The 24,940-nt window shown below is 39.3% G+C and overlaps 3 protein-coding genes across 4 annotated transcripts in view; 2 read left to right on the forward strand and 1 right to left on the reverse strand.

The window, feature by feature from the left end:
- Positions 1-7,466, forward strand: part of LOC144653167 (uncharacterized) — a 300,092-nt gene extending 292,626 nt beyond the window's left edge. The window contains exons 1-5 of one of the 2 annotated variants that reach the window (XM_078513104.1): positions 464-1,132; positions 2,030-2,155; positions 2,718-4,277; positions 5,294-5,683; positions 6,425-7,466. In XM_078513104.1, the coding sequence (XP_078369230.1) occupies positions 2,074-2,155; positions 2,718-4,277; positions 5,294-5,683; positions 6,425-6,513 (2,121 nt within the window). In that variant the 5' untranslated portion in view covers positions 464-1,132; positions 2,030-2,073 and the 3' untranslated portion in view covers positions 6,514-7,466. Of the gene's footprint in view, positions 1-463; positions 1,133-2,029; positions 2,156-2,717; positions 4,278-5,293; positions 5,684-6,424 lie in introns of those variants that run through there. The other variant, XM_078513101.1, reaches the window with a different exon arrangement.
- Positions 1-24,940, reverse strand: part of LOC144653189 (uncharacterized) — a 467,538-nt gene that overhangs the window by 441,730 nt on the left and 868 nt on the right. The window lies entirely within an intron of this gene.
- Positions 16,204-21,092, forward strand: LOC144653166 (uncharacterized). The gene is made up of 2 exons (XM_078513100.1): positions 16,204-16,388; positions 18,494-21,092. Exons 1-2 carry the CDS (start codon positions 16,325-16,327, stop codon positions 21,079-21,081), a joined length of 2,652 nt encoding a protein of 883 aa, XP_078369226.1. The 5' UTR covers positions 16,204-16,324; the 3' UTR covers positions 21,082-21,092.

The following is a 24,940-nucleotide window of genomic DNA, read 5'->3' on the forward strand; positions in this document are numbered from 1 at the left end:
AAAAACTAATGCTTACTTACTTTTTTCTTTCTAACAGATATTTGCTACGGACGAAACTGAAGATACTAAGCCTAGATTCCTTTCCCTTTTTACGTGGTCATAATATTCAAATGTAACGTGTACTAGTTTTAATTAATGCACACTGCAGCGATATATATAAATCTAACTTATTAACTAAGCGAGAGTACCGCACTGAGAGAATATGACGGCTTCGCGGCTCGATAAATATCATCCACTTTTTACCTCAACCACAGTGAAGAGCTGTAAAAGGAGCAATGTCACGATATTTTGAGTCATTTTTCTGATTACTTTCAAATTGAAGGAAGCCTCAAAATAACAGGTTTCTAACATAGAAAAACAACCACAGGGAGTAATAAAAAGGCGAAATAACCAAGGATGGTTTCAACTGACGGAGATTAAGACAAATTATGATTGACAAACTTGAAAAAACTTGCCAATTTTTTCAGGATGCGTTGTCCGTGACGTAGCTCCTTTAAATAAACACGAGCGATTGTCAATTTTCTTTCTTTGGTCTCAGATCTATCAGAAATGGAATAGTTGGAACATTTAAACACGTCATAGGAAGCGGAACAGTTTATCTGTTAGTGTCTATGTCTATAATAAGGAATTTTGTTACAGTACAGGTTCGCTGTAGAGACAACGAATAATTTACGTCAATTGCAAGTTACAGTTTCCACTAGTAAAGGAATGCATGTTGAAACAAATCTGTGCTTGGTTTCCTGGGCACTTGGGGATTAAAACAATCCTAGCGATCGTCACTTAGTGAACATTCAAAGAAAATTTAAATTATGCTAAACATGAAGTGGACGCTCCCTTATTGGCACGTCCCTATTGTCTAGCTTTACATACAAATTTACTGACAAATACGTATAGATCAAGAATTAAACAATATAATTACGTTTTCCTAGAAACTCTCTTGGTTCCGATGCAGAAATTGTGAAGTTTAGGAAAGACCGGGATGAAGGATTAGCAGTAATTTCCGCTTTGTTAGCCTCAGGCTTCGAACAAAGTTCTACCGATGGTGCTTATGTTACACTTCAACCATGCCCGCTGGGAACATTTTTCAACCGTTCCTCCAAAGGACAGAATGGCTGTATAAAGTGCCCTCCAGGTATCTGCCTCTAACAAATCAGAGCAACGTAATTAACCGTACAAATGGCTGAACTAGCTGAAAATGAAATAGTTTGTTGTGTTGCTAATAGTAATAATATCATCATCTAACCTCGGTAAAAACCGAGATTTCAAATGGCAGTTCAGCCTCTTCATTGCACGATTGTTTAAAGAAAAAGAAACTGTAAAGCTCTTTGTTGAAAAGAATGGCAAGATTATGAACTGATAATTTGGTTTCTCAAGAACCTAAACAGATGAAATCAGAGAATTACCTCTATCATGGTACTACCGAAACAGGTAGAGCGCGAATTCAAAAACATTCGTAACGGTTGTTTTTGGCGCAAAACGGCAACGATCTGCGTCACGTGGCTTTGCTTGTCAAATGAAAAAGGTGAACGTACGCAATCACATTCCTGAACGTTTCATTCAACATTTGATGAAGCTTTCGATGATGGCATTCTCTGTAAACAGCAAAGGCAGGACATTTATATCAGGAAAACCAATCGACGACAGCCTAAGAGGCAGTATAATCGACACGATTATTGCTGATGGCGGCCCGAGGACCACATACTACCAAAACAGGTAGGGCGCGAATTTTAAAAACATTCGTAACGGTTGTTTTTGTCTGGCGCCAAAAACAACCGTTACGCATGTTTTTGAATTCGCGCTCTACCTGTTTCGGTAGTAATTTTGAGTGCTGAAATAAAACCCATCATCCCTGATGAAGACGTCTCATTTGAGAGAAGATGAAGAGTTTACAACAACGAAAGTTCTCTTTTGTATTGTTTGCTTTTCTTAATTAAAAAAATAAAATCTTACAGGAAAAATAAGCTTTTGCTGTATTTCTTTTGCACGAACGAGTTCTAGACTTAATTATCTTGTGTTTCCACTCTTTCAGGAGGGTTTTACTCTGACACGTTCGGCTACGTCGCCGAAAGCTGCATGAAATGTCCAAACGGTTCTTTTGTTGCATACGACAAAGCACCAGGAACGCGGCCTCAAGATTGCAAAGCTTGTCCTGAAGGTAAACAACGACAATAATCAGTTACTTGGACAAAGACAATGGGAAAAATTGATTTGCGAAATACTGACAAGTAAAGGATTATTCTGGGTTAAGCGAGTTCAATAATATAACAATATTGATTGAACAATGACTTTGTTGTGTGTTTAAGTAATATGTTCAAGAAGAATTTTGTTCCAACGGTGGCGCAGAACACGGTAATGGCTAGTTATTTTCAAGTTTTTTTTTTCTGGGTGATGTTGTAGTCTATCAACCAATAAAAAGGAAAAGAATATACTTGAAATAATGATGACGATTGTTCGACCTCAAAACAGGCAGTTTCATTCAAAGTCAAAGTCCAAACAATAAACTGTGGAATTGAATCCTAACAATGAAATTTAAATTACAAATCTCACACGCATTGTAGTATTTAGGTGACACAAGTATGAAATGGTTTCAATATGACTTTAAACTGACAAAAAAAGAAATAAAAGATTTGTGCTGTGATTGAAACCTGTAGCTTCCTTAATAACTAACCTGGAAAGCGTTGAAAAGGCATAAATTAGTTACGCCTCTATTTTTACAGGGACAGAAACTGATTTCTTTGCTGGACACAGTGCTTGCAAATGTTTGAAAGGATTCTATCGAACCCATCTATTCAAGAAATGTTACAAGTGTGGACATGGACTTGAATGCCAAAATGATTCTGTTTTATTGAAATCTGGATATTGGTGGAAATGGAGGAATGAAACATGCAGAGATCGCTACGGAAGTTTTGTTGCAAATCTGTTGGCATCGTCACCAGCACTAGACACTTTCAGCGTCCAATATCCTTATCCGATACCAACGCCTTATATGTGTCCATTAGAAGGATCTTGCAAAGGTGGTTTAGATTCCCTGTGTGAGAATGGTTACAAAGGTCCTCTTTGTGCAGTCTGCAGCTCAGGATACTTTAAGCAATTGCAAACGTGTAAAAAATGTCCATCAAAGAAGTTGATGGTGGGGCAATTGACACTCATTGCAGTCATTTTATTGATAATCGTGGCCTCGTTGGTGTGGACGAACAAAAGAAAAACCAAGAACGAGCAATGCTGTCCTGTAATAGACATATTTTTATCCAAACTTAAGATCGTTATTGGCTTCTATCAAGTCACTTATGGTGTACTAGAAGCCTTCTCGTACATAAAATGGCCAAATTCCCTGCAAGTCATTGGCGAGTATTCAGAAATACTTCAGCTGAATATACTTCAGATAGCCCCCGTTCACTGCCTTTTTCCTGGATTAGCCGCCGATGCCTTTGGAAATTTGTGTGCGATGATGGCAATAAATGCTGCTGTCGTTGGCATTTCTGGTGTCGCTTACAGAGTACGAAAAGTGATCATTTTAAGAACTGAAAATGTGGACAACGAAGTAAAGTCACAAGAAATCTCACAGACAAAAGAGCTTGTGTATAAAAATTTATTCTTCTTCCTGTACGTGACGTACCTAGGCACGTGTTCCAAGACCGCCAATGTCCTGCCATTTGCTTGCCGAAGAATCTGCCGAGATGACAAGGACGAGATGTGTAACAAGTACTTGAAAGCAGACTACAGCATACAGTGCGATGTTCCGTCGTACAACAAGTTGGTTATCGTAGCGTACGTTTCCTGTGCCTATCTCGTTGCTCTCCCTGCCGCTTCTTTCGTTGCCCTTTGGAGACAACGAAGAGCTTCGATAGCAGCTAGAGCCACAGAAACTTTTCAACGTCCAGGCTCTAGCACAGAAATGATGACTGCATTGAGCTTTCTTTTTGAAAGCTATAAATCCACTTCGTGGTATTGGGAATTGGTTGAAATGTCACGTAAAGTAATCCTTACATCTGGTTTGATTCTTGTGGGCCAAGAGAGCAGGTCTTATATTGGCTTGGCCTGGGTTACGGCCGGGATGTATGGAATGCTATTTTCCTGGATCAAACCCGTAGAAGACGTGACCGAAAACAGATTAATGACGGTGTCCCTTGCCGTTACCGTGGTCAACTTAGGCATTGGAGCTGTCAGTAAAATTCCTGCTGAGAACATATCAGGCTCAAGTGACCCGTTCGTGGACGCAATCGCATTCAAGATATTGGTACTTCTAGCAAATACCCTGGTTATCGGTCTTGTTGCCGGTAAGATACTAGTTTTACGGCTTATTAGATTATTAGTATTGGTTGGTGAAAACTTTTTAAAAAATATAAAGTAAATAATTAAAACTTCTTGGGAGTGCGTTTATAAGATTTTGATCTCTTCATGGTAATATATGTCATATGTAAGTGATCGGTTTTCGCGTACTCTGACTGGCTCGGGATGTCCTGCACTCTATTCAGTTTTGTTTACAAAATTCAATGAAAAATACCCTAATAAGAGACACATAGCGGTGAGGAAACTACGTTTTTAAGAATCCCAAACCCTGCTCAGTCAAGTAAACTGTAAATGATAATCACCACCCGAAACATCTGTCTCTCGACGATCCATGGGGGGCATTCGCTGTTCGCCTCGGCTATACTCTCGGTCCGAAACAGATAATGATAATAATAACTTCCCCTCACAGCTATCACCAGTCGCATCAAGGGTATCCACATCTGGAAATGTCAAAATTTAAGAGTTATGGAAGAATGTTGCTCGCAGCTCGGCTTCAGGGACGCACGTTTCACAAGCTGTTATTTCAATGTCATGATAAATCATCCAAGCAGTAACCGGTCGAAACATGAAGAATTGAACTTTTCTCTCACCAGTAAAACCAGATAAGCAATAATCCTTAAAGTCAATTTCATTTACTGATGCAAAAAGTATTGCAAAAAATATACTTTAAAACATTTCGCTGAGTTTCCATTTTAGTCAATAGCACAAATTTTGCCGTGAAAATGGTTTGATCTCATGAACCATACTCCACTGTACCGCAAGCGGAAAGAGAAATTTCATAATGCTATTTAGTACTAATATTAATTGATACTGATAAAAATGATACTTCTATTGATGCTGATTCTGATGCCAAAATAATGTTATGCAAGCTTTCTTATCAGCAAACTTGAAACCGGCTAAAGTTTCAGTGCGACACAAGTGTAAACTAAAAGTGTTACGTACTAACAATTTCACCCCACGTTGTACAATTCTTATATATTATCCGGTTCCTGTTTCTTTTCAGTTCAGTACGCCTTAAACCTATACAACTACTTCCAGGAATGGCGCAAAAATCCAAAGTGGTCATTTACTTGTTGCCTGGCTTTGCTACTCACTCTAAACGACTTGCAGGGAGAAATAAGTGGTTTAGCCGAAACGAATGTCCTTAAAAGCCAGCTGGATACAGGAGAGTTTTCCGTTCCAACCGTTCTCGCTGCTGTAAAAGACAGTGGGGCTATTGATGTCAGTCTTGAGAAAGGTGAACAAGGTGATGATAGTACAGTAGAGGAGCAGGGCAGATGTCAAGACGCCGAATACAGAAAAAAAAGAAGCCATCAAGGGACACAAACAGAGCCATTTGCAATTGCTGGTATCCTGGTTCACGAGCAAATTGAGAAGAAACGTGTGAATCCCTGTGAGTACAGTGAATGGCAGCATGTATTCTTCATTATCCATCACTGTCAGGAATGTTCACTCTAGTTGATAACGACTTATTTTCAGTAATCTTAGCCGGATTTGTTTTTATTTTTCTCAAAAATATGTATTTTTAGCCAGTTACTCGTTTAGTAGATGAGACAAAACTATTGCATTAGTTACTCAGGACCAGTTCACGTGTGTTGTGTGTCTTTGCATGCGAATTATTCCTTTTAAGACAAGACAAGACAATACAATACAATACCAAACAAAACAATGCAATGCAATACAAGAAAGTTTATCAAAAACGGATGCGACTGTTAGGCCCGGGCCAAACGTCGAACATGACATGAGTCGAACCTAATGCAAATGACCAAAAACAATAGGTTTTGCTCATTTGCAATTAGCATGTGTACAGCCATCCCGCTCCCCTCAAAAGCGGGATGGCTTTACACATGCTAATTTGCAATAGGTTCGACTCTTGTGAAGTTCAACGTTTGGCCCGGGCCTAAGACACATAACATCTGAGGCTTTACGCAAATAAAAGATATATATATATTACATTTTGTTCGAGAGTTCACAAATAAGATTCAAACGATAATATGGATAAGAATATATTTTCCACTTTCTTCGGTTGTAAACTTTAACTTTAAATCAAATTGCGATCGATGTGTACATCTAATTCAATTCAAATTCTCTAAAGATTTTAACGACTTGATATACCAAAAAATCTCATTTTTAGGTCTGGGTTCTCGTAATCAGACTCGAAAATTGGAATCAACAAAGGAGGAAGTACTGTATCAGCATAAGACATCATCAAATGTGATATAGCATGTCTCGGTCAAGGTGTAGCGCGCTTGATAACAATCTGGAAAACAGCGTTTGAAAGACTTTTACTGTACATAACTTTACTTTTTAGTTCAAGCTGTAGGTACATAAGACATAAACATTTATCGAATCACACTCTGCTTATATTATCATTATTTAGTCCTTAATTTTAAGTTGACACCCCCAGCTTGTTATTGTCATGGGGGTCCAAAGTAAGGGTTCCCGTAAACATTGTATAACCAGAATAAGTCGCATGTCATTAACCTTTTCATTTAAATATTATAGTATAGGGTCAGTGTACCAATAAAGAGCAAGTTACTTTTTTATCGTTTAGTTTAGAGAATTTATTTTTAGGTTAAACCAGCGAATGACCAAAAACCGCTGGCTCGTTTTGCGTTCTTTCAAATTTGCCATACGGTATGCGTCTCTTCAAATAAAATTGTAAATATAATATTCGTTGTTTTGGCATTTGCAACTTTTATCGGCTGCGTTTTGCAATTTTTGTAAATTTTGATAGAATGCAAAAGCGTACTTTATTTGCTCCTTGTGTACAACTCTCTGTAATAGACCTGGTACAACTTTGATTTTAAATTCCCCAAGAATTCGAGAAACATTCCTCACAAGGATTTTTAACCCCTGCGAAAAGGGACTACAAAATTAAAAAGAGTATAAACAAAAACCAAATATAAACACTTTTTTTCTCCATAGCCGGGACACATGAAATGATAAATGTGTACATCTTTACCATTTCATTTCTTTTTCGGTGGATGGGACAAACCTTCCAGGAGGAATTAAGATGGCTAGAATGTCACCAGGCCTGTTACAGAAGGATGCTCATATATCCGTAGGAAAAATGTACCATTGTTATTGATATTTGTTACTTGTACATGCTGTTTAACTGAATGTGTACACATTTCTGTAGTTTTTAGTAGTTTTGGTAAAGCACGAGGAATAAAAATCGTCTTATAATGCATCACGTTTTCAGTCTTTTTAGTAAAGGATGACAAATGTCAGCCTCTTTCTTGTCTAAGAAAGGGTCCATCTGAAATCCATGCAGTATTAATATTTGAGTCTACATCGACCCTCCTAGATATTTCCTTTATATTTTGCACGGAGCTACATATTGAGGTGATAATGCTGAAGGTAGAATATTATCGAAAAATTCTTTAACGTGTGGAAGATATCGTGGTCAACGTGCCCAAGGTCGGTTTTGAGCCCGGGGGGGGGGGAGTACTCCCTATAATGGCCTATACGGGGAAGCTCCGCCCGAAAGGGGTACCTTTTTTAGGCTTCTGGTATATAAAAGGGTAGGGATTTCACAAGTTGAGGTATATGAAAGGGTAGGAAATTCGGGCATTAAGATATTTAATAACCTTTAAAGTAAATATTTCGAACAGACGCAACTTATGGCTGTATCGTCTTTTATTTATTATAAAGCGCTACATAAAAATGTCAAGAAAACGTCTTGTTTTAAGTATATGTCGTGTCGTGTAGGTATATGAAAGGGGTACCTCTTTCAATAAAAGGTATACGAAAGGGGTACTTTTTCTGTCAAAATGGTATATAAAAGGGTAAGGGGTTGGACCTCGGGGTGGAGCCTCCCCGTATAAAACTTTTCGAGTGCCCCCCCCCCCCCCGGGTTTTGAGCCCAAAATATCGCTGCAAGCATTAAAAAGCTTTCCATACCAAAACACCACTGTAATTACTATCAACCGATACAATTTTAATGATAACATCGAGATTTTCCATCGCTCTCTGGTTTGGTAGTAAACCTATTGAAATAAGGTCTTTCGGGCAATGTGCGACACTAGAGATCTCAGGGTAAAATTGCGTTTGAATATCGACGATGCGACGTTATTCTGATCGTTCCATTAGCCATTATTTTGTGAAACATTACCAAACAAGAACATTGAGAAGCTTGAGAAGCTAAAATCGGGCGCGAGGAGGGTACAGGAAACCAAAGCCGCAGAGTAGCACTCAGTCAAAGGAAGGGTGAATTAGAAGTGTCGAGATGATATAAGAAAGAGGAGAGAGCGAGTCTGAAGGGACAGAAAAAAAAAAAGAGGAGTAAAAAAGAAAGACGGAGAATGACTCATCAGTGATATAGCTAAGCATTCAGGTAATTTACTATTTTTGAATGATCACCCCGAGATCGTCCAGTTGTAGTCTCGATGACATCCGTCCCTGCCGGACAAGGCTTAGAAGGCGAATCCCGTAATTATTTTGTACCAGTAAGAAGAGAAAAAAACCGACCTCTCGCTCGCTTTCCTGCGAGTTTCATTCAACTCAGCAGTGGACCCGCGCCACATTTTCCCGCCACTTACATAAATTAGTGATTATAAAAAGGATTAATAAAATTTTCCATTGCCTTTGGAGCAAGGACGCCGAAGGGAAAGAAAATTTTATTATACCTAAAAAATAGTTTTTAGCCATCAGAGGCGGAGACCTATAATAAATATTGAAGATGTAAAAGAACAAAAAAGAAGAAGTGAGAGATTAAAAAGAGACCAGCCACAAACTTAGGGAAGAGAGAGCGGACGGCCCAGGAGAGGAACGAGAGGGCACCACGAGTAAACCAAGAAGCGGAGCGAAGTCGCTCGCGGTCGCCAGCGGCCGTCCGCGTACGTCCGCGTACTAGTCCCGCGTCGGGCGCCTCCAGTCCGCGTTTTACCGAGTTGGCGTCCGCGTACAGTCGCGCTAGTGGAAGTCGGAGTCCGGTGTTGATCTCATCCCTCGTTGTTGTTTCACACACGAAAGAAAAGCACAAAAATTGCACAAGAAAGAAAAAGCTAGAAGTCCTCTAATTTAGACCGAAAAATTAGCCGATAAGGCGAGTGATAAAATGGGCCGATAGTTTACAGACGAGAGGAAGAGATAGGGAAGAGGGTTGGTTGAAGGCGCATGTAGTTTGGATTAAAAATATGAAGAAAGAAGAAGGAAAAAGGTAGCCCCCAAAGATAGAGAGGCAGAGGTGTGCAAAAAAAAAAATATGTTTTGACTCAAAGAGAATAAAAAGGGGGAAGAAAAAGAAAAAGAAAAAAAAGAGAAAGGGGAGATGGTTTGCTCGGGAAATTGACCGCGAAGACACAAAAAGAAAAGTGGGGGAAAAAGACGAAGGGAGAATGGGCCGAGAGCGTGTCGAGAAAACACAACCTGAACACAAACCAAAAGTCGACAAGTGTGCCGAACACGTCAAAACTAAAAGAAAACATTGCGGTATGCGTCACCCGTGCGGTGTAGCAACCCCAAGCTATCCCCGTCTTTGGCCGCGCCAGGAGACTACGCTCTAGGACGACAAAGGGTAAACTATAATCGGCCACGCCCGATTAATAATAAATTGAAGTCAAAAAAGTAGACAATGGTCCGTTTTTTTTTCTCGAAAACAACATTCTGTTAATAGCGCTACTAACTTGCGAAATATAACTGAATCTTATCAGATTTTCTCAATCTCGTCCCCAGAGCCTGTGTTCCCCTTGACCAGCGGTCGAGAAACTCAACGGCTCTGGACGAATCCAAACCGGAACCAGGAAATCCTGGTTCCGGTGTGATTGTGCGCGTGCGCCAGAGATTGCAAGACTCTTTTGCGCACGCTCCACGTTCCACTGAATAATTAAAAAGTCATTCGACCGTTAATTCATTCACAGGAGACTAGACATGTCTGCGGTTTTATGCAAATTCAGGTCGTGTCACGCAATTGTAAATAATGCTGTTTTGGGATCATTCTCTACTGTTAAACATCGTTATACATTAAACATGCTTATTTAAGTGAAAAAGAATTGCTCTGAGACTGTTGATGTCGTCTCCAAACAGAAACTGCCATCCAAAAACTGCACATGTTACGATTGCGTGCACAATCTGTGATTTGCATAAAGTACAGACTTTCAATTCCCCAGGGGCCAGGAAAACCATCCCGACGCACGTTCAAATTTTGGCGCGTTACAGATCGAGTGATCGACCAATCAGAAGTGTTTTCATTGTTTCAGCGGCTTTTTAGAATAGCCCAGAGGTCACGATCCCTGGCGCAGACCAGAAGGATCGCGGCCTCTGGGGACTTATAAAAATCAATCCCTTTAAGTTCTGAGGGTTTCAAGTTGATAGGTATCGCTGAAAAAAACTGGGTCGAGCCACCTTAAGACCACTTGAAAATGCAGTACCAAATAGAGGTAATACATTGTAATAAAATATAGCTGCATTGAAATTTTAAAACAACAACATAATACTATATATTATAATTAATATATATTTCAAGCACGCAATAAGAATCTCTGGCACAAGTTTCACCCCTTCTTTTGACTACGGAGTCATGTTTGTGATAGTACTAATACAGCCTTTCATTAATTTTTATGTAAATAGTACCTAATAGTGAAGATTAATATTTGAAGTCATGTCGAACTGAAAGCGAATATAAGATTATTTGTATGATATTGTTTACATGTGTTATAATTACGTATACGCGTTTATTAACCCTTCAAGCCTCAATATCAATACACAAATTATCTTTGCTTATTTTCATACATTTTTCTATAGTATTAGTTGGAGAATTTGTCAAACAATCAAAGTACTTTTTTAGTGATCGTTTGTCAATTCTCATAACCTGTTCTCTTGTATATGTACTGATATTGTTTGGAGAAATTTGATGTTGGCACTCTTGGGGCTTAAATGGTTAATACAGCAGCATTATGCCGTATTTCTCGACTAAAAAGAGATCATCTCTTGGAAAGTGAAGAAATTGGGCAATGAATACCATGTTCTGCTTCATGTCTAGTATTAACAAGAATTGAATTGTCATTGACGTTCCTTTTTTCGACTTTTTTGCTTGTTTACAAGCGAAAGTAGGAGAATAGCAGTTATGTGGGGCAAAATTTGGAACCACATTCTTGTCTACTCTCAAGGGACTTTTTTAATTTCTCAAGGGACTGTTTAATTTCTCAAGGGATTTCTTTCCGCTGTGGGTGATCACTTGCGATCTCGTGGAAAAAACGTGACTTGTCACATTTACAAACGTTATATAAAAATTTTAAAAGTGACATGTCAGCTTTCTTATCTCAACGCACGTGTCTGAAAGGCGATCTATAAAAAGAGTCGCACAAACAATGGATTGCGTAACTAATGCTAAAACACGAATAAATAATCACTAGCACTTACATCTTTTAAAAATTACAAACGTCAAAAATAAACTATACCAAAAAACTCGCTCTTTTCAAAGATATTATTGAAGTTAAAACAAATGCAAGAGTTGGGGGCTTCTTTTAGCTTGGGAGCGGTTAAAAATTAGGCCAAATTTGGTCGCTACAAGCGCCATTCTATTTCGTCATCAGCCTAGGTCATTAGGGACGTGACCTCGCGTTGACAGCAATGTTGCATGAATCGGCTTTACAACATGCGATCGTATCTACGCAGTTCGAGTGGAATTTCAGTCAAAGACAGCAAAATTCTTTTGTATTTCATCTTCAAATATAATTCGAAAGCATTCACTGTATATATGGCTTTTGTTTAATCCTTCTTAAGCCCACGAAGAAGCTGTCTTGATATCCGACCCTCGCAGAGCGCAGACAAAACGCAGCTTGAGTGTATCGATTTGTTTCGCAATGCTTTCTCCGACAGTAGTCGGAAATATCCGTATTTTTTTCGTGCTTTTTCGTGGAGCAATCGTAACGATACGGCCTTGAACACATTGAACAGCGGTCTACCTATAGCAATTCAAATATGGCGTCGCAAAAACAAAGCGTCGAACACATATTTTGCTGTTTCATTTGCTAATTTCGCTGCCGTAATCGACTGCCTCGAAAGGTCCTTGCAATTTTAAAGTATAGAATTGTCAGATCTCGGTGAAATTTGCGCTGTTTATTTGTGTAATGTTGAGGAATATGTGTTTAAATACCCGGCGCGGACGAGCCATTTTTGACAAAATTATATGGCTGCATTTCCTCTGCGAAGATAGGAAATTGTTCAACTAAAGTGCAAAGCAACTGTAATGGTAAGTTCGAAGAAAAATGCACAGGATAAACCTTCGACTCATACTTCATGCAAAAAAGTCGGCATCTCGAAGAGACTTTGATTTAATTCTGGTTCTACATTACTTCGAAACACGTTCGGGAAAGAAAGAACCGTTCTTGACAAATCGTCGCTACAGCTTCGTAATCTTGCTTTCCAATTAAGAAATAGAGCCACTTTCAGTGTTTCTATAGCCTGGTTTTTACTAGCGACGCAAGCATAAGCGCAAGCAGAAACGCAAGCATAACAGCTCTTATTTCACAATGATTACGGTCTTGACGCAAGCATGAGCACAAGCACAAGGATAAATTTTTTCCTTTTAATTTCTTGTGCTTGCGCTTGTGTTTGCGTTCGCGTAATGCCGTGTAACACCGCATAAGCACAAGGTAATTTGCGACGTCTGGCAGTGTCTGCTTAACCCTTAAACTACCAACAACGCATATTTGCGTAGAAAACACCAGCAGTGATTAAAAAATCTGCAGCCTTCACATATCTGGACACATGATGGTCATGATCCCTTGTTATGGCAAAGGGATAATTTTCATAGCTTTTAAAGCCAACTAACTGACTACAGCTCTAGATTTCCGTCGTACATGGCTGCTTTTTCTGCAGCAAATCCGAAAATGCTCGTTTTTTACTCCATAGGACAACAAAAAACACACATCTTTACCTCCAATTTTTTTTTAATGAAAAAATAATTCTGAATCCAAAAGTGTACATTTGCAGCAAACTTCGAGCCTATTCCTTTCCGTTCACCAAGAAAAATACTCATCAATCTTTCAGCAGACTGAGCAATTACCATTCGATTAGAGCAACGCTTGCAAACCTGTAATTTCCTTGTTGGTGACCGAAAGGAATGCTTGGGTAAAACTGCCTTGTCGGCGAAATGCAAGTCCACCTACCTCTATTTCATACGTTTTTTATAAGTGTCGAGCCACCCAATCATACTGGAAAAATACTGCACCGACTGCATTCTTTGAAAGTCAAAAGTTGCCCAAATTGCCTTGGCAGGTCTCGGAATCCATCCACAGAACGGCCAGGGAGACAACTTCACTAATGAACCGCCATGTTTCGATACAAATGTTTCTGGCGTTCCAGTCATCATCAAATCATCTCTCACCTCTGGTTTCTTTCAGAAGTTTGCCTCTACCCACCATTCTAGCTTAATGATGCCAGCCTGGGGGCTTCTGAAGTGGAAAATGACTCCGAAAAACACTTATACACGAAGAGAGGAGGACAGCAACGGCTGAATACTGACGTCACAATAAAAATTTTAGCCCTCAGTGTTTTGAAACAGTACATATTTTTTACTTGAGTTTCTTATATGCAATCACGAAATTCAAAAGATTGCTTAAGCCCAGAAAACTGCTAAAAAAATCCCAGAAACATGGTAATTTAAGGTAAAGCACTCATCACTCCACCGTGTCTGAACATTGAGCCTTGCATTTAGTAAACATCGTGTCCTTGTGCTTGTGCAATGATGCCGACGTTTGTTTTCACTTGGCACAAACTACTTATGCTTGTGCTTGCGCTTCTTCTTGCGTCGCTAGTGAAATGAGCAGGCTTATCAAGTCATATAACCACATGTGTTTCCATAACTCGATAGAAACACGGAAAATTGGTTTCTAACTCTTGTAGCTAGTAAACACTGTAAGTAAAAAATGTAAAAATGTGAATTCCCTTGCTCGCTGCATCAGTACATAAACAGCTTGTGTTAGTTTTTTGTTTCTAGCTGCCAAGGAACAGTTTTCTTTTTAACGAGCTGGATTATATTATTTTAAGAAGATGGTGTAACATTCGAATCCTCGTATTTCTTTGTCGAATTTGCTGTACCTTTTTTCTTTAGTTTATAAGCTACAAACTGATAATCAACAGTGTTTCACTCGACCGCCGTCATTGCGCTAGCTCTTATATGCATATAAGATTATTAAAGAGAGAAGGTCTTTTTATCACAAGGCCCACAAGGAAGCAATTGACTCTTGCCCTCGTATATAGGGAGAAGGTGCATTCCATGCGTGTTTGCTTTGTGAGGGCGCGGAATTTTCCCGCCATGTCAATATTTTTCCCGCCATGTCAATGTTTTTCCCGCCATGTCAACATTTGCTTCTTATTTTGTCTGGTGTCGTCATGACGACATGAGAATATCCTACAGGGGAGAAGGTGCATTCCATGCGTGTTTGCTTTAAGAGGCCGCGGAATTTTCCCGCAATGTCAATATTTTTCCCGCTATGTCAACATTTGCTTCTTTTCTTAAGCTTTTTGTTTGTTTTTCTTAGTGATAAAAGCGATCACACGAAATTCCCGCCATTCTAGTCATATTAGTCAATCAGATAACAGCTACCGTTCATGACTTTATTGGGAGAGTGTTTGTGATTTTGGTACAACAAAAGGGAAAAAGCATGTCTTAAACACGATTGGGAACTGTAGATATGTCGACATATGTCAGAAAAAAGTTTTTTTGTCGTTTCAAGTTTTGATTAGATCCGATTTCAAAAATGTAATAGACCGTAGTAGTCGAACCACATGTGTGCCTTTACTTTGAGTTGATTAGCTAGCTGGTGCAAGTTGGAATTTGCGCTGATTAAACTACTTCAAAACAACTGGTAGATCCCGTGGACATTACTTTCCTTGCGTGTCTTCAATTCGAGTATTACCCTAAACCGTGTTGGAAAACAATTCAAAATTCTCCCAGTCACGAAGACACACGCCAAAGGTCAACTCGTCGCTGTAAGAAAGACAAAACTTAACACCCAAATTGCAAAGTGAACGTCACGACCGTCTCTGGAGAGAGAGATAACGCTAGACACGTATTTTATGAAATATTCGACGAATTTGAAGCACTTTGAGACCTTAGTACATTCAACGAGATTATATTGAATCCAAGTGCAGGGCAATTAGGAAACAGATAGAGGCTATTGCTGAAAGAATTGTCGAAGAGGATATCACTTCAGAAGACGAAAGAATTGCAAAAAATCGGATATCTGAAAGTGAAATAAAAAATGTGGAAACTTTGCTTGGTAGTGTGCGTGAGTTTATTGAAACGTGAGGCTGGAAACATGCTTATCAGTCACAACCACAAACAACAAAGGAGAACCTGTGACTAATATTTAGGGGTGAGGAGTCTAAATGTTTCTTTATGCTAGATACACGCTTTTCAATTTTCGATATCTCAGCAAGCAATAAATAGACGTAAAAAGCGATCTCTTTTTTAAATAAACTCTGAAAAGTGACACGAGACACTAAGCCCAGAGGGCTTTTGATTAAATTAGCGATTAATTTAAATAAAAGCTTCATCCTATCAATTTGTTGCTGTCTCGCCTTTTGGTTTCGTTCTGTTTTGTAAAAATAAGAATCTAGTCATTAGTACGTGATGTTTAACGGAAACAGGAACTTTGGAATATTAGAAAACGCAGATGTTCATCCTTTAATTACAAGCAAATCACTATCTTTTAATTTTGTTTTGTGGCCTGCGAATGTTAAAACGGGAAGCCGCAGATTTTTTTATGAACCTTCTAAATTAATAATTATTTTACAAACATGCTCTCAGCCAAGTTGTCAAATTTCTCGAAAATGAAAGATGCCAGAAAATAAAACTGTCAATGATAGATGTCATTCTTTGAGAATAAAATATGTAAATAGTTGTTAAAAAGGGTAAATTCAACTCAGCTTTTCGAACAAGTCCCTGCTGACAGCGTCTGCTTTCGAACCGGTTCGATTGCATTCTAATTACGCCACCTTACTCGGAATAAATCAAACATTATGTGAAGATAAGCGGAAGAAATTCGTTCTGGTTGCTCCGCGTTCCTTGGAGCATTTTACAATGGCGTATTTGCGGATTTTAATAGCGGTTCTCCTCAGTTTGATGCTGTCAAGCAAAAAATCAGGTAAGTATAAATAATAAGAGCATCCTATTATATTGTTGAAATATTAAATTAATTAATTTTTATAAGACAGTAGCTTTACTGCCTAGATGTCCCATTATTTCATAGAAGCAAAAGCTATCAGCAGTATTTGACGTGATCTTTGCTTTCAGGGTGTGTTTTTTTACACACACATCTGCTTCATTCAAGTTACCCAATTAATCTCCGATGCTTTACTCGCTACTTGGATTTTCTCATATTTTTCTTATCAAACTCTAATTTGTCGCTATTGTTTTGACCGCTGTACCACTGATATATTGTGTCGGGAAGTTGTTATTTGATTATTGAAACCGAAAAAAATTTGAATATGTACCGATAACACTTCAGCACAAGATAGACTACATGGATTGAGACATTATTATTATAGATAAGCCGTAGCTAACTCAATCAACTAAGAGTGTCGTTACAGCTCTGTTAGAAGCTAAAACAAATAAATACCAAAACCTTAATTTATCAGGTTTTGTAAAGGTAAAGCGCATGATTCTTTCACACGATAATTTAAAGGTTCACCTGTAAATGCACTCCGTTCAAATGTTGATCAACTCAGCCTTTTATTTTACAGTGAAGGATTTCTTGCTTTTATAACCAGCACATCAAATTGAAACTTGGAAAGTAAAATGGTTCATTTAGAAATGAATTCAGCAGTAGCCTTGCTTGGCTGAAGCGCATTTTATGCAGTGAAGGGTGCTACTGCTAGAGATTGAAGGAAAACGTTCGCTTTATCATATTTCCGTTGACAGCTAAAGTTGCCGGTTCACTGGGTAAAGATGTAAGATCCAAACACGATTTTTCTTCTAAGTTAACGTTGCAAGGAAAATATGTAAATTTCACTTTCAGATCGACAGGATATAAGAGTGCCCCAAACGGCTTCATTATTAAGCAAATAATGACAAAAAGCTCATGAGATGAGAAGTTTCAGCAACACTTAATCTTAAATCAAAATTACCTTTTCATCACTAAAAAGCAAAGAAATAAGTATTCTGGCGACACTTAAGGTTTTTAAACCTTAAATTTAAAAATTTAAAACGTATAGTCAAGGAACAAGAAACAATAGTGGCAATCTCATAAAATTGCCTTATAGTCAAATCGATCACGGTCATCGAATCGATCATAATACATTATTTTTTCACTGTAAAAAGTTCAGTTTTCATGCCATATTAACACTGAGATAATGCTATACTTCTGACACAATTATCAAGTATCCAGGGTCTGTATTGTAAAGATAAACTCGTTATTGAAAAAAGTGTTTATTAAAAAATATCATGCATTGCAGTCGTAAGACTAAATTACGTATTATTTGTAAGGATTACAATACAAATGGTTAAAATGTGTTAAAAATAATTACAATTGTGTTAAAAGAATTATTATTAACATCGCAGGCTAACGATAAACGATTTCATAAAACGATCGGTGCGACAAACTCTAATGTCAAAACGTCTCTTATCTCTCAAACACTGAGCGTGAGAACTGGCCATAGGCGGTACCAGGTTAGCCAGCTTGTGATCTTCCTGGCTCATCAAAGTAAAAGATGCAACTATGTAGGAAAGCATTAACTCGCCGTTTCAGTTTCCGCTTAAATTTTGCTGCTTACTGTGACTTGCAGAAAGTGATTCAATAAATCTGGGAACACGGAAACAAAAGCGTATTTAAGGGAACAGAGAACACCAAAATCGAAGAAAAGAATTCAGGAAAAACAGGAACAGAAGTAAAATTTTGTTTGGAACAAGGAGACATCGACTCCTACCCCAAAAACCCCTCTCGTACTAATATGCATTACGTGCCGCGTTTGCCCTACTTTCGAAACAGCGTCCAAGAACGTACAGTGAACACCCTATCAGAAATCGAAAGAAAATTGTTTTGTCAATTTATATGCAATTTGTATGACTCAAGCAATTGGCCATGTAGTCGATTTACTGAGGCAGTGATACTGACCAGGAAATATTTAAATGTTATTCCTGGGAATATCAAGATGTTTTTGATTTTAATATGTGTATGAGAGGCGAAGGTAAGAAATCAACACCAGTACTATCAATCCTCCCTCCTGACCATTTTCTTTTTCAAAATTTTAGGTGCTGAAAGCTCTGAACTGGAAAGTGTTTATGTTTCACCTTATGGGCAAGACTCTAACAATTGCGGTTCGCAGGGTCACCCCTGTAAGTCCATTGCTCAAGCCGTTCATCAAGTGGACACAGGCGGAACAATCTTTCTCAACGGTAGTGGAACTGAGCAGCATCCTGTCGACTGTGCACGCAGTCTTTCTGATCAGGGCTTTCCCCCAGGCGTTCTCATCGACAAGAGCTTGACTATGAAGGGCTTCTACTCGACGCCTCACGTTTTCTGTGTGAAAGGATTTCATTTTCAGAAAACAAATGATATACAACAAACTTTGAGGTTCGAGTTGTCAGGGATCGTTTTTTGGCAAACACCTCTTACTTTTGAAAACTGTCATCATGTCAAAATTGTCAATTGTTCTTTCCATAACACTCCAAGTGCTGTGAGCATTCGTATACAGAACATGACAACTTTCCGGCTGGATATTCAAGGATTTTCATCCTTTTACAATAATTCCCACTGCATCGATCTCCTTTTACTCGATAATGTCGGAAACAAAAGTCGTCGCTTTGTTGGCATTAATATCAGTGATACACATTTCAAACAAAATGGATTGTATAGCGTACAGCGTTTTGAAAGAGGAGTTATAAAGATAGTATCCAGCAAGCATAAAGCTTTAAAACAAATAGACATTCGTCTTTTCTGCGAGAAAGTCAAGTGCGTCAAAAACCAAGGCCCTTTCATAAATCTCAAAGCTTTAACGGCGGTTACAATCGAGACGTACAAGGATGTGGAGCTGAGTTTTAACAGGCTACCTTCCTGGAAAAATTCATTGCATAAAAGACATAAACACACTGTGCCAAGTGTATACTTCTCACAAGCGAGAAAAACACGGGCAAAGTTCGTCAACTTGAAGTGCAATAATAATACATTTCAACAGTGCATCAAAGTTCAGTCTGATGAAGCAGAAATAGATATTCAAGACTCCTATTTCTACAAGCAGTCTACGATGAAAAGAGCTGGCTCGTGCTTGTCTCTCGAAGCCTTTATTGGTGCGTCAATAAGTATTTTAAACACCACGTTCTGGAAAAATGAAGCTGACGCAGGCGGATCACTTTCAATTAATAGCCCCGGTGGGTTTTTATGCATCAACCTTACAAACGTTAGATTTAGTAAATGCAGCGCAAACAGGTACGGGTGTGCAATAACAGTTGGAAAATACTCGTTGGCTGGACATCATAATCAATCGAGTCCGAAAAAGTTATATTTTAACCTCAAAAATGTAACCATTGATCACTGGGGAGGAAAATCCAATTATACCAAATGCGCAGCTATCTATATTTTGCTAAAAGGCGGAGAAGTAACAGCAGAGGAGTCCAAGTTTCGTAATAAAACGAAAAACACACTCGGCGCTTTGCGATTGGTCACTACCACTGGAGGGAAAACTAATGTAAACATTTCAAAATGCATTATCAAAGACAGCGCTGCAAAAGCATCCGCAAAGCGCATGTTCAGATTTATTCAGATACTGGCGGAAAACGGTAATGCAGGAGTTGTGACGTTTGCAGACAGCTTGATGGTCACCAAGACAAAAAACAAGGAAGGTTTATTTATAAGTCCTAAATATCGCATTAAACTGCTTAACATCACATTGATCGGGTTTCGTTACGGTTTCCATGTAGCGTCATCCACTCCCAAAAATGGCTCATTTCCAGTCGATATCTTCATTGATAATTGCACTTTTATAAATAATGTTTATGACATGTTGTTGTCCATTTATAGTCCAACATCCGTCCAAGTAGTCATCACAAACACAAATTTCACCAGCAGTAGTAAGGAAACTGTGGAAAATAACGGTAAAACCTATTCCGTTCGCCTTAATATTCCACCACTTAGACTCATCACTTCTTCAAAAGCCGTCATCGAACTTGACAATAATATATTCAACTCTAGACCTGCCAGTCATTTTGCTCTTTTCTTCGAAGGAGAGAAAAACGTCACAATAAGACGAACGCTATTTCGGAATTGTATTAATGCCCACCAATATAAGTGGCATGTCAGGAATGCGTCAGTTTTCTACGAGACTGCCGCTGGTGCCATCTCGATTTTGACTAACCCAGACAAATCTCGTCAACTGGGCTGCGTTCGGCCAAACGCCACCCACGAGATTCACCCATTATGGAATTACGACACTTACGTGGTATTTGAGGATACCACCTTTGTGGAAAACGTCGGATTGGCTGCTGGAGCTGTTTATATTAGTAACGGTTTCACGAGGTTCCGAAGATGCACCTTTCGTGACAATTTTGGTAATTACCGCGCTGGGCATGTCTATGCCGCGTATGGGACTGGCCAAATATATTTTGAAGATTGTTCATTCTCGAGAACAAAGAAAAGCGTAGAATTTTTCAACACCTCTAAATTCAATAACCCCACATTCTATTATTCCGAAAGTGGAGGACCTTTAAGACTCAAAAACACATCTATGACCTCGCTGTATTTTGACAGGAATTCCAATCCGGCCTTGCTTGACATCTCCAGCGGAGGATATGTTAAGATGGACGAGACATCGAAGTTGCAGTGTAGCGAAGGACAAGAACTTTAATTCGAAGATGCCACACACATTATATACACTGAGAGAAACAACAGCGTTTGCCAACTAAATGTGACTGTCTTGAGGTATTCTTGCAGATCCTGCTACCCGGGTTATTACAGCCTTCAAAAGGGAGTTTCAAGAGGTTTAGATGTAGACACTGCGGTCCTCTGTCTACCTTGCCCTTTCGGAGCAAGCTGCATTCAAAGTAACATAGCTTCAAAGCCAAATTTCTGGGGTTATCAAGCCTCACACCATCCACCTAAACTGGAGTTAATTGCCTGTCCAGAACACTACTGTCCATCTTTTGAGTCAGCAGATTACAACAGTTGTCATGGTAACAGAAACGGCACCCTTTGTGGAAAATGCGCTGACGGATTCACCGAAACACTTTTCTCAGCAGAATGCTGCAAATCTACAAAATGTAACAATTATACTGTGTGGATTTTGACAATATTGCTAACATTTATACTGGTACTTTATCTTTTGAAAAAGCCTCCAATGCTAAGTTTCCTTGGAACTCAAATCTATTGGTTTAACAAAAGTGTAGAGAATCATACAAGAGATGACTTGGGCCTTGTTGAGGATCGTGAACATTCAGATAGTGGCTATATCAAAATTACATTTTATTTCTACCAAGCTGCTGAGCTCCTAATGGTCGGCTCAATAGAAGACTCTCTTCAAAAGATACCGTTTATTTACTTTGTTATTGCTGCTTTTAACTTCCAGGTTCGAACCATCAACAAAGGAATTGGATGTCCTTTTATAGGACTAACGGCTGTGACAAAGCAGTTGCTATTGTCTGGTACAGTGGTTGTGACAATGTCTGAAGTTGTCATCGTTTATGGTGTCCATGCTGTCATAAACATGATTAGGGCAAAAGAAAAACCACCCCTCATTTATTACATGGCTGTTGTCATGGAAGTGTTGCTGCTGGGATACGAACGGCTCGCAGAAACGTCCCTGACGCTAATGCACTGCGTCTCGATTGGATCTGGAAAGTGGCTCTTCATCGATGCAAATGTTCCATGTATGCAGTGGTGGCAGTATGTTATTCTTGCCTATATCATAGTGTTTGTTGGACCCTTCATCATTGTCCTTTACTATGGATCCTCCAAGCTTTACAAGGCTTCAATAACTGCAAGTGAATTCCTCACTGCTTGCATGATTCCATTGCCATTTCTCATCTACTGGTTGGTTAAAGACATGTTGGCAAGAAGAAGAGGCGATTCTACGAGTGTACAAGTTGTCAACAGAGATGTTTTGGATATACTCCATGGTCCTTTTCGTAAACCAAACAATGAAGACAAAGGAACACTGTACTGGGAAAGCGTGCTGATTGGTCGAAGATTCATCCTCCTTGCGTGTCAATCGTTCATAACCAATTTGATGTTTCGTATGGTTTGCATGGTTGCTGCATGCTTTCTGATAACCATGCATCACGTTTTGATAAAGCCCTTTCGAAATCCACTGGCTAACAAAGCTGAAACATTGTCCCTCGCCTCTTTATCTATGATTGCTGTAATCAACCTGGCAAAGGCGACCCTGATCTCATTTGGCATTAGCATTGATGGACCAGACATACCTTACTTTGAAACTCTGGAATGGTTTGAAGTTTGCGCCCTAGCATTTGCTCCAGCATTAGTGTCCTTGTTGGTCACTATCGCGATCCTGTCCCAGCTGACAAGGCTCCTGGTGTTTCTTGTCAAGAAATGCTATCATGCCTGCTTGCAGTTTCCTTCCCATCCATGGCTCATGGACCCTTTGAGGGAGCCCCTTTTGGAAAGTGCTGAACAGAACAATGATGATGACTCTTAAGACAGTAATTATGGAGTTGTTTTAAGACCTGGCCAAACCGTGAAACGTAGGCGAAAGTGGACGCGAGTCAAAAACATGCGTTTATCTGCCAGGACTTGTGCTAACTTCGGTTTGTATCAAATTTGCAGTTTGCACAAGTTTTTCAATGTTTGACCACGTACCCAATAAAAGTATAGAAGACAAATATTATATGATACCGTGTCCAGTCACTTATTCCAATACCATTTAAGGAATAAACAATATTTGTTTATTTTAAATTTTAGCTACAAGTTCGATTTTCGAATTTAATCGAACTAATTCGAACGCTTAATTTCGATTTCGTTCGATTTGGTTCGAAAATCAAACTCACAAAAAAAATAGTTGTCCGATTTCGTTCGATGACCGAACAACATTGAATTTAATCGTTCGATGTGATCTGATTTCGTTCGACTGAGTACGATGAAAAAAAAATTCGATTTTGTTCGATGTTATACGCCGGGTGTTTACGTTTCAGTGACGGGTAATTTTGTAATTCCTCGCGAAGGGAGGCCGAAGGCCGAGCGTAGCGGGGTGTATAATTTTGTCCCTCAAAGGGCTCAGGCGGGATGAAATCTCGTGTGGAGTTTACGGTCATATTTGTGAGCTTGGTGTCTGGCGAAAATGACGTCACACGGCCGCGCGCTGGTGGCCTAATGGTGTGAGCGTTAAACTTCAAATCAGATCTTCGGGACTGAGGGCAGGGGTTCGAATCCGGCCAAGGTTTTTTTGTTTTGTTTTGTTTTTTCTTTTTTTTACTTTTTTTTTGTGGGTTCGAATCCTGAGCCTTTCATTTTTATCGTTTTTCCTTTCGGATTAAAATAGAACTGATTTCCACATAATACTCCCTCAACGCCTATTCAGGCTATAAACCTTTCATGGCCATCAGGGGCGCGCGGGCGGAGGGTTCGAATCCTCCTGCCGTTCGTTCTTCTTTTTTTTTAATGCCCTGAAATAAATGTCCAAAATGCAAATATCCAACAATTTGTCGATGATTTTGAAAATAGCCTGCGCTTTTCAACGCTTTATACCTCTTTACGAACCAGAAAGAGCCGCCATTTTCAAAGCGGAGTAGACCCTGGGAACGAGGGTGTCGCGGCCATGTCCGTTACTAGGCAACAATAACAAATCAACGGTTTAAACCAGTTATCACTCCTTATTTATAAGAGCCCCCCCTCCCTCCCCAACCCAGGGCTTCGCGAGGCCCTGCGAGTCACGTATTACTAGTTATAAGTATTTTGAGAGTGTTCGCACTCAGCGCGTATAGAGAGCCCGATCCGAAAGAACGGCATTTCGCCTTTCAAAATATCTGAAATTAAAGTAATTTAGAGTTTTACCGGGTTTAGAAATTCTCTCTCGAAAAAGAGCGCCAAATTAAGAATTTAGAGCAACCGAATGTTAGTGATTTTTAGCGGCTCGCCGTGACCTTCAAAATTAACTTAGAGAAGAAAGATTGGACTCAAATGACTTATAAACACTTCAATAGTACATTTCTAGGCTCAAAAACGGGGTTTCGTTTACTGCAAATGAGCAAGTGCGAAGTTTACGACACAGTATAAGTCATGTTCAATTTGTGTGTTTGAGAAGACACTGGGGTTCATAACGGTTTTGTAAGTTTTTGACCGGTTAAGGAAAAATTTTGGAAGAAAAAAATCCCACCACGTTTCTAGCCCTACCATAGGCTTTCTTTGGGTAACATATCAAGAATTATGATTTTTTCTCATGTGGCACTTATTTTTGTTTTCGCGTGGCCTCAGTGGATCTTTTCTCTTAAGTCGATTAATCAAAAACTGTTACCATGGTTACTTGTTGGTTTAGGCCGCTTGAAGAGGACGGTCTTTGTCGCTAAGCTAGAGATATTCGGTATCTCCACCCGATCCCTGCAATCCCAAAGCTAGTCATTTTACCCGAAAAAAAAAAAAAAAAAAAAAAAAAAAAAGCCTTCCGGCCGTAAAGTTCCGGAGTTCCCGCGCTACGACCTCCAAGCGTTCCAGCGGTACTATCATTCCCGCACTCCGGAGACTGGGCTCCAGTATAA

This window comes from Oculina patagonica, chromosome 5 (genome assembly GCF_052425735.1).
Source record: "Oculina patagonica isolate OP01 chromosome 5, crgOcupat, whole genome shotgun sequence".
NCBI lineage: Eukaryota > Metazoa > Cnidaria > Anthozoa > Scleractinia > Oculinidae > Oculina > Oculina patagonica.